Here is a 15,564-nt window from a genome sequence, read left to right as displayed (position 1 = left end):
CAAGTAGCTTAGACAGCACAAGACATACATTTTAAATGTAATCAGATCCAGATTGGGTTTAGATTCATATTCGGTTTTTATCTGAATCACAATAGGCTTATTGATTGGATGTTGTTTTCTCTACCGAATCAAACTAAATTGGTTCTGATTTAGTTGGATATCCTATCCAAATCCAAACTGTTGACATCCCTAGCGTTCATACCGAGACTTTTTAGATTTTGGCAACTCAAGCCTTTAAGCCTGGGACGTCACAGATTCATGCTTCTTTTCCAAATACAAGATTAACTAAATGGGATCACTGTTTTCTACAAGTTTTGGCTAGGGGTGTTAATGGTTTGGATCTTTAACAAGCGGGAGCAGATCCATCTCTAAGGTAATACTACCATAGAAAAGATAATATCTGGATCCTATAAAGATCTAATCAGAACCTGGATCAAATTTCGGTCTCGTATGAAATTTTACAAACCATACCTGGTTCTGTATGCTAATTGAACCTCACGGGTCTGACCCACATAGTTAATCGGACCTCCTTCTTTGTTACCAACCATGACCCTACCGGAGCATGTATGGGCTGGGATCAGGTCATACGCCTTTTCACACCCCTAGTTATGACATATATCAATATCACAAGCTTGGGTTGGATCACTAATTGGCTCAGACTCGTTTAGACAAATTGCATATCAGCTTAAAAAACATGAAATATACCATTGGATCTACTGAAAGGTTTCTGAATCTGAGTCCAACCAAAATCCAAAAACGTGTAATTTTTACAAATAACTAATGCGGTTACACTGTTTCATGTGAAAAATCGGGGGTCCAAATTATAGTATTAGATAATACATATGATCTGTTCTAACGAGTTGTATCTAGAGTAGAACTGGATCCGACCCATTTACATCACTCATTGAGTCAGTGCAGGTCAGGTATCAAATTTGAGAACACAGAGAATTCCCAAATTGGGACTTAAAGTCTTCAACATGGCTAAACATTTACTTATGTTCTGCATAATTTTAAGAATGCAACTAACTTTTCAATGATTAAAATAGAAAAAAAAAAGAAATTTATGCATAGTTTTGGCATTAAATATATAGAGAAATCTCGAGTATGACCTTTTAAAAAATTATTATATCATTTTTTCTCTCTTCTCCAATCTTTAAACTCCCTTTTTCATTCTTTGAACCAATTTGTGGCGCCATGAGTTGATGATCTAAATATTAAACACATTGGTTAGTGATGGGTTTTTTTTTCCCTTGTTCTACAAAAAAAAACTATCATAACCAAGGGGTCTCCGATTCAAATTCCATAGAGGTTATCCTCCTATAAAACTAAAAATAAAAAAAAATACAATTGTTAAAAAAATGGGCATAGAAAGATATCAAAATCAAAGCCAATTTACAAGACTTGCAAACCTAGGTTGGCATAATTCCAGGAGTATATTTTAATTGTTGGAGTGCAAAATGATAATATAATCATGCAAACCCAACTTAATTTAGTAGTAACTGCAATTAATTTTTGACCAGCTCGTTTTTATTCAATATAAACAAAATTTTGATGCCTTTTTAAAAGTTTTCAAACATGAGACGCATTTTCGAATTATGCAAAAAAAAGAAAAGAACCATTTTGATATTTTCCCTTGAACACATCACTAATTTTACTTTCATTGTTGTTCTTAAAGTTACTGTAACTCTAATGTGTAGTGCATGTGAGCCCTCTCTCTTAAATAGGGAAGGACACACATGACCATTCACACCTATTTTATTTTTTGTCCAAAACTCCCAAATATTAACTTCATAAAAATACCATAAATCTCTTTTTCCCATAATTGAATCACATGTTTTCTCCCCCACCACCTGCTCCTTAAGGATCATTTTTCTCTTTTAACAAGTTACCCTTTGTTGGTAAAACAAGGGTTTCAATTAAGGTTTTGCATTCTTTTCACTCATTACCAACCGCTCTGTCAAGATTTCCTCTAGTGATCTCGGCAGTGGTCATCATCAGGGTCCTGTGTCAAGCTGAAGGCCCAGGATCGAATCCTGCCAGCCAGGGGGTTGCTTTTGTTTTATCACAGTTGGAGCACGTAAGGCTGGGTGGTCTTATTCTCAACCCTGAAGGCGGGCCCATTAAGTGAGGGTTCGTTGTCGAAAAAAAAGAAAAAGAATTCCTTTTTGTGAAAGGTTTGGCCTTACAATTCTGAGTGCTACCCACAAGAGATTTTTTTTTTTAATGATTGAAGGAATCGCATTCTCAGAGGTAAAAAAATCTCATGACCCCACATGAAAATCTCATAAAAAGGGGGATGTAATATATTTTGTTCTGTTGGGGTTTCTATATTTGCTCTTATTATATGGCTTTCATTAAGCTCTTTTTTCTTTTCTTTTTTCTGAAGTCATGATTCCCGAATCCCTTGGGCGTTTGTTGGTTAAAAACGTGAAGAAGAGATTATAAAAAAAATTACGAGCGGGGTAGATCTCAGACGTGTATTGCGTATATAAGGGGTTGAGTCCCTCAAGATCTCAAGATCTAGTTTTCTTTAGCCCTTGTTGCCTAGCAGCCTAGGTAGGTCCTCTTCTTCTTCTTTGCTTGGGATTTTTGCACTTGTTATGAATACCCATTTGCTCTTTTGACGATATTTGAGGAATTATGGATGCGACGGATGTGATCTCATTGCTTGTGTTCGGTTGGTGGTTTGTGTTATTGGTTTCTCCATTGGGGATTTGAAATGAGTTCATGACTTGGGTATTCGTTTCTCCTCTGTTTTTTTGTGTGTTTCATGAAACAGAGGGTGATCTAGTAGTCGTTTGTTGGTTTCGTCTTGAATTTGTGGGGTTTTTGTTTTATGTTTATTTGGTTATTTAGGTGACTTGTTTATTCGTGTCTTACATGAACAAAATGATGATTTCATTATCTGGGTGTTGTTTTTTTAATGTTTATTTTGGTGGATTCACGAATTCTTCCTCGATTATATGTTTAAAAAATCTGTACTTTTGATTAATTCGGTGAATACTTTTGTAAAAGTACTCAGATCTGGTATTTTCATGTCGTTTTGTTACAGATTTGATGCTGAAATTGTTCTAGGAGTTGAATACTTTTCTATTTTTCTACTTGATTCTATTATTTTCCTATTTTTTGTGTGATGCACTGATATGTATATATATTTTTCCTCATGTCATGCAATTGTTTATTTGATCATTTGGGAATTTCCTGCTGCGCATGCAGAGGCAATGATTACAATACTGCTGTTTTTTGGATACCCATTGCTTATGAAATTGTTTATGTTGTGGGAGTCTTGCTGTTTGTGATCTATGAAGATCTATCTGGTTTTGTTCCCTGATTCTTACTTTTGGCTTCGTTATCTTTATGCATATTTGTCAGTTAGATCCCTTTTCTGCTTTTGTATATCCAGTGCCGCCGTTTTTCTTTCGGATCCAACAGTGTGCTAGTTTTCTCTAATACCTGTAGCAGTAGATCTGCTATATTGGCGCTGATTTAGACAGCAGATCTAGTTTTATTTCTCTTGTTTTTTCTCAACACGAACAGATTTGGAGATGGTGCTTCTCCATTTCTCTGGTGAATGTTTATTGTCAACTAAACTTGTAATGTATAAGGCTCTGCATAGACACCTCTTTCTGCTGTTCTTTTCCGCCTGTTACTCACCTTTTCCTTTTCTAGCGTGTCGGTTATGCAATTGACCTTTGCAATTCTTATTTAGATATCAGAAGATATTCCATCAAACTCAAAACCAGAGCTCAGATCTAAATGATCACTGCATGGACTCTGTTCTGTTGTGTTAATTTATGTTTGGTAGAATTCTTATAGAACTGAGAAATTGCCATTGAATCTTTTTTTTATGACGACTCTTTCAATTTAAGACGTTTTATCAAAGCGTGGGAGTTGCTAACTTCTCATTTCTTGTGCTGATTTTTTGGGTTTGATATTGTAATGATTTTAGGTGGTTGTTTTTCTATTGTATTTTCCTGAAATTTACCAAGGTGAATTTTATAATTTAAACTGAGATGACAGTCGTCATATACTCTCTCATGCATTAGCGGCCTTTTTACATTGTACCTCTGTTTAAGCCAATGCTTTCTATTCATTTTATAGTTGAAGAAAATGGTGAAGATCTGTTGCCTTGGTGCTGGCTATGTCGGGGGCCCGACCATGGCCGTAATTGCTCTCAAATGTCCAAAAATTGAAGTAGTTGTCGTTGACATATCTGTTGCTCGGATCGCTGCCTGGAATAGCGATCAACTCCCAATCTATGAACCGGGTCTTGAAGATGTCGTCAAGAGTTGCAGAGGGAAGAACCTCTTCTTCAGCACTGATATAGAGAAGCATATCTCTGAATCTGATATAATATTTGTTTCAGTAAATACACCAACAAAAACCAGAGGTCTTGGAGCTGGCAGGGCAGCTGACCTCACTTACTGGGAGAGCGCTGCTCGCATGATAGCTGATGTCTCAAAATCCGATAAGATTGTCGTTGAGAAATCCACGGTACCTGTGAAAACTGCAGAAGCAATTGAGAAGATCCTGACTCACAACAGTAAAGGCATAAACTTTCAGATCCTATCCAACCCTGAATTCTTGGCTGAAGGCACTGCAATTCAAGATCTCTTCAAACCTGATAGGGTGCTGATTGGAGGGCGGGAGACTCCTGAAGGCAGAAAGGCTGTGCAGGCTCTGAAAGAAGTTTATTCTCACTGGGTACCTGAAGATCGGATCATCACCACCAACTTATGGTCCGCTGAGATTTCTAAGCTGGCTGCCAATGCCTTCCTGGCGCAGAGGATCTCCTCTGTGAACGCAATCTCTGCTCTCTGCGAAGCCACAGGAGCTGATGTCTCAGAAGTTGCCTATGCTGTTGGAAAGGATTTGAGAATTGGCCCAAAATTCTTGAATGCCAGTGTTGGATTTGGTGGGTCATGCTTCCAAAAGGACATTCTGAACCTGGTTTACATCTGCGAGTGCAATGGGTTGCCGGAGGTCGCAAATTACTGGAAGCAGGTGATCAAGATCAACGATTACCAGAAGAGCCGGTTTGTTAACCGAGTGGTGTCATCCATGTTCAACACTGTTTCTGGAAAGAAGATTGCAGTGCTCGGATTTGCCTTCAAGAAAGACACTGGGGATACCCGAGAGACACCTGCAATCGATGTCTGCAATGGCCTTCTCGGTGACAAGGCGAACATCAGCATCTACGACCCTCAAGTGACTGAGGATCAAATTCAGAGGGATCTTTCCATGAACAAATTTGATTGGGATCACCCAATCCATTTGCAGCCCAAGAGCCCAACTGCTGTCAAGCAGGTGCACGTGGTGTGGGATGCTTATGAAGCTACTAAGGATGCTCATGGCATCTGCATTGTAACAGAGTGGGATGAATTCAAGAACTTGGATTATGAAAGGATATATGAACACATGCAGAAGCCAGCTTTTGTGTTCGACGGGCGCAACATTGTCGATCCTGAGAAGCTGAGGAAAATTGGTTTCATCGTTTACTCCATTGGCAAGCCTCTGGATCCATGGCTCAAGGATCTTCCAACAATGGCATAGAAAGAAAGAATGGGGCTTATAGTATCTTAGGATATTCATTGCAGAACAGTCAGTTAATTGTTTATGTTCTTTGGTTATGGTTCTCTCTTTGAGTATTATCTTTACATGTCAGTTTTTCTTTTGTGGGGTTTGGCCCAGCTGTCTTATTCCTCTATTGGCGGGGAGTTTTTCCTATTGAAATATGAAAACAATACTATTGGACTACCAATGATTGAACATCATCAAACCAAGTATCTAGATCGCTGATTCTTAGAAATGGATGGTGCAGATGACGTGTTTGTGGCCATCTATCTCATAATGTCCCTCTTTATATTTTGGTGGGAGCGTTGGTAGTTAGTGGCAACTTCCTGATTTTAATTATGTACGATCCATGTGATCATGTACCTATGCATGAGCTCATGATCCTACCGAAAGTTACATTAAAATGATGCTGGTGGCACCCACATACTGTTCAGGATCTAGAATAATTAGATCTTCTAGTTCTAAAGCATCGCCTTCACAAGTTTAATAATATGCTCTTGTAATCATATGATTTCTTTGGTCGCTTCTAGGGGGCGCTTTGTTTCAGGCCCTTTCGTATAAGAGTGGACTCTTTCCCGCAAGGGCTGAAAGGAACGCTCCTGCAGGAATCACAGCTTCCCCCTCGGGATGCTCTTTTCCATGGGGTGGGGGCACGTCTTTCGCAGGAAACCCAGTCCCTTGTCCGTACGCATTTCAAACATCTCTTGCATGACACAGAGCCTTACGCCAAGCTGAACCATCGTCCTGAGGAAAGATGAGCTCCATCATGTGGAGGAAAACTAGTGACGGAGAACGTTTCTGACAGCCAGCCGCGACCTCGCCCGCTGGGAAAAGAGAAGCATGACGCTTCTCACAGCCCGAAAACTGAACCACAGAAATCTGCTCAGCGCTCAAGGGCAAGCATCGTGGAAAGAGCATCATCGATAGGATCTTCCCCTAAGGCCTAGAGTGGTTCATCATGGATACTCATTGCGTCTGGAGATCTCTCCAAACCACCACGATGAAATGCTGATTCTGTTTAAATGGACTCTTCTTGCCGGATTCTCAGGAGAAAATCCCTGGAAACAACTTTAGTATCAATTCCCTTTCCAAGAGCTGCGATCCCTGTGGAAATTTGTCACCCTGGTCAAGTTCGCATCTTTTCAACAGGGACTCTTTCTGATCCCATTAAGCAACGCAGAGGATATGGCCCCTGTTTTTTTACAGTGGTCCATGGAGGGTGGCAGGCCGCATCTTAGTGGCAAATCAGTTGGTTTCAGGTAGGGTTATCGGAAGCGCGATACCATATGGGGAAGCATGTTTTCTCGAAGCGCAAAACATGCAGGAAAGCACTAAAAAAATTTGAGAAGTGCGCTTCTCAATTTAGGAGAATACTGCTTTTCCTTCCTCTTATTATTATTATTATTTTTTTTTTTTTGCTTTTCCCTCGCTTTCTCTTTGCTTCTCCCTTGTTTCCGGTTCATTTCCGAAGTGGCTTATAGTTTGCTACCTATGTCACTTTTTGAGACGATTCCAACTTCGCTTCTAAGTCATCCCACGTTTCTCGCTTCATTAAATTTTAAAAGTACTTCGTTTTCCGCATTGCTTCCCACTCTCGCTTTTTCGAACCTTCAATCGGGTTCCCCTGTGGATCAGGCAAAGATGCTCCTATGCACACATTTGTGTAGCAGTACCTCTAAAGTACATCCCCAAAGATAGAAATGGCGACTGTTAATCATAGAATATTTCATCAAGAAATAGTTTACGGGGCAAAGAATCTGATTTTATTCCCACTACGGATCGGCAAACCATTCCTCTGTGACTTGTCCTATCAGCAAAACAGAGATCCACAATAATGAAGTTCCTCCCCTTCAGAACGAGAGTGGAAGCAGGTAAAGCTGCATAGGCGACCCAAATCTGTTCTTAGTCGGAACCGTAGCGATGCTACTCGGAACAGATTCTCAGTCGTTTCTCTCCGATACTAAGAAGACGAGAGATTCTTTCATCGACAACAACTCAGTTTCGGTGACAGATCTTTCTCGGGCACCGGCACCCACTAACCATCCACGTTCTCAGAACATGGCCCTCACACCCAAGCAGGTTATATGTTTCCCCCCGGAAGAAGACGCATTGTTTGCTACAGAGGTCGACGCTGACACGGAGATTGCCACCTCAGCAGGGCCCCTCTTTGCCACGGTGGCTTCAAGAACACGTGTGAAGTGGACTTTCATGATACCAACGGGGTCTCCGTGTGGTTGGTAGGAGTTGTCATTGTTCGTCTCCTTGGTAGTGGAACTCTGCAGGTTCAAACCCCAGTGGTACGTTGAATAGTAAATGGTGGGTATGCCTAACTCGAGCTTGCCAGCAAGAAAAAGAACAAAAGTCTTTAGCCAAAACCATGAGATTGAGGTGTCATCTCCACGGAGGAGCTTTGACAGGCCAAAATCAGCCTCTAGAGTGTTGTCAGCTGAAGTTCTTTTTAAGTTAGCATAAATTTTAAAATAGGACTATAGAAGCGCTGCTCAAATATTCATAAACCAGGTTAGTACTCATATCATTCATCTAGAGCCTAATTAGGGTTTGTAGGACCTCCTACTATTTCTCTTAACCCCTAGGATTTCTCTCTAGATTTAAATTACAACAATTTTACCAAAATTTAATCGAACCTCTGTTCTCTTAAAATTTTTTTAAGTATTTTTAAATATTCATAACTATTATAGCAGTATTTCTTGCAAAATTTTTCTAAAGACTTGAAAAATAGAACTATTTTAACAATAGTTTTGGCATAATTTTCTAAAGATTTCTGAAAAATAGGATTAGTATAACAATAGTTCTCGCAAATTTTTTCTAAAGATTTTTAAAATTTTAAATTATTACAATCAACATTTTGGCAAAAAAGTCTGTAGACATTTTAGAAATTTTAAATTTATTTAGTAGGAATTATGCCAAAAATTTTATAGAAATTTCAGAAAAAATTGATTTCTATAAAAGGGATACTATCAAAAATTTTCAAAATCCTTTTTAGATATTCGAGTCGATTTTTTTGAAAAACATCTATAAAAATATTTATGATGCAAAGTCGTCCAAATTTTTACAACTCGAATTCAAGTTCGAGACCTTTTTCGAATATTTGAGTTATTACAAAAGAAACTCTTAGATTTTTTTTCTTAGATTCTTAAAAAGGACTGTTTAGTATTTATAGGGTAGATACTGTCCCAAATTTAGTAGAAAAATATAATCTAATATAATAGAATATTTACCAGAATACTACCAACAAAGATTCTTTTATTATACCTCAATATACCGGTTACTACGCAAAAATCAAGGTAAGTTATTATACCAAAAACTTGTAATTTAAAATGTTAGATATATTCTGGATACTTGTATCAGAATTATAGATGTAAATTATGTTAGCATTTGCAGACCCTGATCCATGTTCACATGCTTTGAACTATGTTTACATACATTAAATCTTGTTTGCATGCATTAATTCAGGTTATTATGCCTTGAATGCTTGTTATATAGATTTTGCTTCAATAATGATATTAGAGTTTGATGAAACCCAACAGGCTTTGAATTAAAATGTCTAAAGTTATTGTTTATGAAATAAATTATTTTGGACAGGCTATGGCAAATGTTCAAATAACATTTGTTGTCATGGGGCATGTTATGAATGTATAGCATGTGATTATTATTGAAAGTATCATTGTACTAAATTTTTTCCTAATTACAAGTTGTTAAATGAATCATGCTTACAGATAAACTTAAAGTGATTTTCTGCCTTTATTGGCGAAGTGCTTGTGTGTAAAAAGAATCATTAAATGTGTTGAAAAACCTAATAAAAAAATATGTCATAATATAACTATGGCTTACCTTGGAGAATGTAGGTAGTACAAGCCTCGAGTGACATGTGAAAATGTTTTAAAGAGCGATAGATTTTCATGGGTCTCTAGTCACTAGTAGGTTTTGGAGACCGGGGTAAATGATTGCCCTAACTTCTACAAAAGTTTCAAAATGCATCAAAGTCAATGTTTTAGTGGCTCTTGAAAAAATTCTCTCGATTGTAAATTGTTCTCTTTGGAATCCGTACACTAGTCATTTGGGATATTTAAAATATACATGGCATAATAAACCCCCAAATGATCTTAGTTATACGATGACTAGTGCACTGTGCATACTACAAGGTTAATAAATATCGAAACCAAAACTCTAATAATGAATAACTACTTGCAAAATAGTGGACAATGTCATTATTTGTATTAAATACATGAATTGTTATTTGTTTTAAATGCATGAGTAGTTACTTGCATGATATTGAATACACTTGTGCTTATTTTTATGATCTAAATATGAATTGTACAAGTAGAGTTAAATCATGATTTCTGAATATAATATAATATAATATTTTATTTTATTATTACCAGTAATTGGTATTTACTTACCAGGCTATTATAAGTCTGACCCCGTTTTATGAGGAATACAGGTTTAGGTATGGTGTAATTTATATTGTAGTGGATATTGGACATGAGCGACATCAAAGAATCTATATTTTCAAGATCTTGAGATTACTTTAGGATTTATTTTAAATTTTAATCTTAAATATTTAAATTGTTTGGACCTTGTGTAAATGACTCTTTATATAATGCTTGTTTGAATTTAAATTTTGTCTTTATTTATATCATAATTTGTAGAATGTAACCCACCCAAAGTTTTAAACAAAAGCTTAAAACGTGTTCTACCATTTATTTTAAAAGAAAATGGAAATTTTTAATCTTTATGCATTTTTCAAGGGTTTTAAAACTCAAACCGACGACCATCTGATTATATGTAGGGGTGTCAGCGGGTTGGGTCTGGTTCCTACCCAAATGAAACCAAACTTAGACTAGATTTTTGGGTATGTCATTGGGTCCGAATCTAAGTTTAATCGGGTCCACTGTAAGTAAAACCATTCTCGGTCTCGATAAGAACTACATGAACGTTCAAACCCAGACCATATCCGGTAAAACCATATTTTTTGCTATTTTTACATTGAAAAATTAAGGGTCTTAATAGGAACTAGGGTTAGGTCCGAGTCCGGTATAAAATTTAACAAACTATACTTCGGGTCCTCGTATTAATCAAACCTTTAGGTGTTGAGCCTGATCTTAATCGGGTCATCTTATTTATCACCATACCTGAAACCCTATAGGGTTTGGTTCAGGTCGGGTCCGGATAAACGAGGCTTAATTACGTGGGTGGTCTTCCCAAGTTATTATTGGCAACGAACCTAGAGCTCGTGATGTTATAAAGCAGGGGGCTCCTCTTGTCTGGCAAGAGCCGTTAATTCACGCCACCTTGTGTTGGGAAGTTGCAAGTCCGAACCCCAAATGGTATGGTTGTATAACTGGTAGGGGTGTGCCTAACCCCAACTTTCTCTGTTAAAAAAAAAATTGCCTTCCCATGAGAATGACAGACTGGTAAAACAATTAGGTCCGAGCATCTTAAGAGACGACGTAATTCTCTCCCAGCTCATGCAAACAAGCCCTACGGTTTTGAGTCCAGATCAAGTTCTTAACGAGCTAGGGTCGAAATTAACCGGCAGGGAGATGATCAATAGTGGTTAGATATGAATCAAGATTGGATCACAGAAATGTAAATATAAAATTTCGCTTCTTTCAATAAAACTGGTAGGGGTCTGAAGAACGACACCCACCTAACCCCCAATTTCATAAAAAAAATATGAGCTCCATCATGTAGAATGACACCCACCCGTATGCAACAATTTTCTGTGTTTTGTGGCCTAAATACTTTGTGGGCCTGGTCAGTAGCTCTGAAGTTCCCTAGTCCATTCCCTCTCAATCCACCAAAGCTAGCTGAGCTCGAGTTCTGACAAGTTCTACTAACCCAAGCTTGAAACTATCGTTACAACTTGGTTTATAGCTCAAGCCATGTTTAAGGCTCCTTTGTGGCACGTTTGAATCATCGTCCATGCCCGTCCCTGGGATGCACCGAGCGAAGGCACGCACACTAGGGGTGGCAATTTCTGACACGACCCGCCAACCCGACCCGCCAACCCGCCTCTTAGGCGGGTTCAGGTTGGGCTTAAGCCAACCCGTTTAATAAACGGGTCGACCCGCGTAACCCGTTTATTAAACAGGTCGGGTTCGGGTTGGGGGTATGCCAACCCGCCAACCCGGCTGACCCGTTTAATAAACGGGTTAGGCGGGTGGGTCAACCCGCCAACCCGCCAACCCGACCCGTCAACCCGACCCGCCAACCTGATTACCTGCCAACCCGATCCGTCAACCCGCCAACCCGACCCGCCAACCTGACCCGCGAACCTGAAAACCCGTTTACCCGACCCAACCCATTTATTAAATGGGTTGGCGGGTCGTGTCGGGTTACCCGTTTATTAAACGGGTCGGGTTCGTGTTTGCCACAGCTGACCCATTTAATAAACGGGTCGGGTTCGGGTTCGGGTTGAGGTATGCTGACACGCCAACCCGCCAACCCGACCCGATTGCCACCCCTAACGCACACACAAGACAAGTACACAATTACATGGATTTGAACATGGTTAAGATCAAGGTGATCCTATGTCCACGGTATCCCTCACCTCAACACTCACACAGTGGGGATTTAATTTCTTTATCACATGTTTATATAAGATGATGTATAGGGTTCCGTTTGGCCTAGACTCTTTAAAGTAAAAAAGACTCTCTTTTGTGGAACACGTTAAACTTGAGGACTCTTTGAGATATGATGCTTGTGAAGGACTCTTATTGGATAAGATTGTAAAGAACTTAATTGTAGAGTTCCTGTGACCAGGTGTCCACGTTTGGTTGAATGTTTACATCTTGCTGGGATGGTTACAGATAGACTCCATTTTCATTTGCAGCTTCTGGAATAACTGAATCTTGCTGTTTCTAGAACTCTTAAATTACGTGGCATCTATTTGATGCCAATGTGATATTGGATTTGGAGTCGATAACTGGATATGATACTCTAACATCCCCCCCCTCAAACAAACACAAACGGGTCGGGTTGGATATTGAGTTTGAACCTCAATGCCTGAAACTGTAGAACGTGGAGAGATTTGGTGATTATGTTGTCTAGCTGGTTGGATGAAGGAATATGTGAAACCAACCTTTAGATGAGCTTTGGCAACATGATTACGAACAAAGTGCACATTGATTGGCAATGAGGTACATGGTTGATATGTTGTCACACCATACTGAAGTGCACCCACCACACTACGATACATATGGATCGGATCATTGAAGGATGTCTCTTCAGACATGGGCGGATGTGCAGGGTTGGCTGTTTGGACTGGACTCTTTACAATGAAGAGACTCTTAATTTTGTGGAACACGTTAAGCTTGAGAAGTCCTATTTAAGATACATCTTGCTTGGATGGGTTACAGATAGACTCCATTTCATTTGTAGCTTCTGAAAGAATAGAGTCCTGCTGTTTTGAGACTCCTTAATTACGTGGGATCCATTTGATGCCAACGTGATATTGGGTTTGGATTTGGAGTCCGTAACAGGATATATGGTACTCTAACACATCTGTGTGCTCACACAAACGGAGGACACATGAACGCAATATTGGTGGATGCTTATTTAAGTGTCTGTGACTGCTGTGTCCTACGAAACAGTGACAGACAAACACACTAGAACAAAAAAACATTTTTTGAGGGCACATGTACAGGGCGCATGACATTGCATCCTGTCTTATTAGTGGACATGCATGGACATCTCGGTGATCCTGTCCACGCGCGTCCATGATTCAAACACGCCCTTAGGCATACCTGACCAAGCTTAAAAAATTCACATGGCTCTTTCTCAGGTCAGCTAATGTGCAGCTTAGATGATGGCACCATCAAATCAAACTTATGCCCAGCTGATTCATCCATGCTCAGAAACGCTAAGGGTTGAGGCGTGGTACCTTTAGGTGATCAAGCTACTACTTTACAAAGTACTCGGGCTGCAGAAAACATAGAAAATCAGTAAGGTAATGTGTGTAGTGATTTTTTGAGTAAAACATAGAAAATCAGTAAGGTAATCAGTTTAGTGTTATTCCAATTTGAATGCCATTAGCTTAGTTTAATTAGAGTAATTAGCTTAGATTAATTTAAGGTAGCCGATTCTTGTTTTCATTCAAGTAAGTAGTTAGTAATTAATAATATTACGTAGTTAGTTGTTGTTTCAGATTTGACGTCCGTACAATATATAGGTTCTTTTAAATTAGTTCAATTAGTTATTAGTTGATTTATTAAATTAATTAGTTTCTTGAATTAGTTTGTTAGGAATTAGTTTTTGTTTAGTTAGGTAGTTTTGCTATTGTTTCTTTTAGTGTTAGTTCTTTCAAGTTTGTTATTAGTTAGTTCTTGTTTTTAGTTTAGTTTAGTTAATTCAACTCTTGTTTTTGCTGAATTTGTTAGTCATTAGTTAATAAATTCTTAGTTTTCCTCGTACTGCTTTGTTTTGTGTTTTTGTGTTTTGCAGAAAAGCATCGGACGTGCGCTAGAGGCTTTTTTGTGCCTTGAAAGTACCCTCTGAATTTCTCTCAAGCCCTCAAAAGTGCCCTCAGGGAGCCCTTAGAGGGACCATAAAGTAATATGCAAATAAGAAGAGTAAAAGAAAGAGACTACAAAGGACTCAGAGCACTGAAGACACCTTTTGTTTTAATTTTAGAATAAGTTTTATTTTATTCAATTCAATTCATTTGGGGTTGTAATAAAGAACTTTATTTATTTGTTTAAGCCCTTTGAGTAGGGCAACACTCACTTAGTTATTTTATTTAATTAATTCTTTTGCTTTTCAAGGCAATAAAGTGTAGTTAAATTGTGTGTTGAATGCGAAGTATTTTCCATTCTCTGAGATCGACCTAGACTGTACTACTCGTGCGAGCCAGTTTTTATATTTTTGGTGTTTGACTTTCACACTAGTTTTTCCTAAAAATATTGTTTTAAAAATTATTTTCCAAAACTCACACCAACTCCAACCCAAGATCCAGATCCTGACCTAGTCATAACTGAATACTGAGTCGGTCTGAATCTTGGACCTGATTCAAATCCAGACCCGATCTCAATGTGTCTTAGATCAGATCCAATCCATATCATATTAGACCCAGACTTGGAACCTGGTGCAAGTTTTATGAAATAAGTTTAAAAGATATATTTTTGATAAAATATTCTGTGAAAGCCAGATACCAAATAATAAAAACCGGCTTACACTAGGGTGAAATCCGAGTCGAACTCAGGAAACAAGATGAAAAGCTTTGTGTTTCACAAAAATGCAATCTTTATTACCTTAAAAGTAAAATAAAATAAAGTAATAGAATGAGAGTGCCGCCCTCTGTGAAGGGCTCAAATAATAAAAATAATTACAGTCCTTATTATAAACTGACTTAAATTAAATAATCATAAAACAAAAAGAAAAGAAAAAGAATAAACAAAAAGAAGGGGGCTTCTTTTGCTTGAGCTCTAGTCCCTTGATATGCTATCGCGTCCCTCTGAATCAACGAGCTATTAGTATTTGATCGGTAGGCTTCTGTACTCTTTGTTCACTTGAAGAAGGCTCTCTTGAGGGGCCTTTAGAGGACCTTTTAGGGACCTTTGGGGGATCGAAAGGCCTTTCTAAAGGCTTATCGCACAGCCAAACACTTCACTGCAACACAAAAAAGTACAAAAAAAAAATAAAACAAGGAAAAAAAACTATTCCTAAAACTAATGTTAGTCAAATCCAAAACAAAAAAAAAGAATCTAACAAACTTGTAACAAATCAAAGTTTAACAATTAAACTAACATGCAACAAACTAATTAGCTACTATGAAACAAACTAACTAACTTAATTCTAGAAACACGTTAGATAAGCTAATTAACTAGATTCTTAATTAACTAATTAAAAACATGAAATATAAAGAAATCTAGTGCAACAAATTAATTAATTAAACTATTTTTAAAAAAGAAACTAATGCTGAATCATGGATTTAACTAGCTAGTAAGGGAAAACATGGGCTAAACTATG

The 15,564-nt window shown here is 38.1% G+C and overlaps 1 protein-coding gene across 2 annotated transcripts; it reads left to right on the top strand.

The window, feature by feature from the left end:
* The first annotated feature begins 2,315 nt into the window (after positions 1-2,315).
* Positions 2,316-5,761, top strand: LOC149818806 (UDP-glucose 6-dehydrogenase 5). 2 transcript variants are annotated; one of them, XM_089986518.1, is made up of 2 exons: positions 2,316-2,556; positions 4,102-5,761. In XM_089986518.1, the coding sequence occupies exon 2, from the start codon at positions 4,111-4,113 to the stop codon at positions 5,551-5,553; it is 1,443 nt and encodes a 480-aa protein (XP_089842644.1). In that variant the 5' UTR covers positions 2,316-2,556; positions 4,102-4,110; the 3' UTR covers positions 5,554-5,761. The 2 variants fall into 2 exon arrangements, with proteins under 2 accessions (XP_089842644.1, XP_089842643.1); XM_089986517.1 differs by lacking the exon at positions 2,316-2,556 and adding an exon at positions 2,642-2,736.
* The last annotated feature ends 9,803 nt before the right edge of the window (positions 5,762-15,564 follow it).

This window comes from Nuphar pumila, chromosome 13 (assembly GCF_984573655.1).
Source record: "Nuphar pumila chromosome 13, dmNupPumi1.hap1.1, whole genome shotgun sequence".
Classification (NCBI taxonomy): Eukaryota; Viridiplantae; Streptophyta; class Magnoliopsida; order Nymphaeales; family Nymphaeaceae; genus Nuphar; species Nuphar pumila.
Note: the sequence above shows the minus strand (reverse complement) of the source record. Positions and strands in the feature narration are given on the sequence as shown.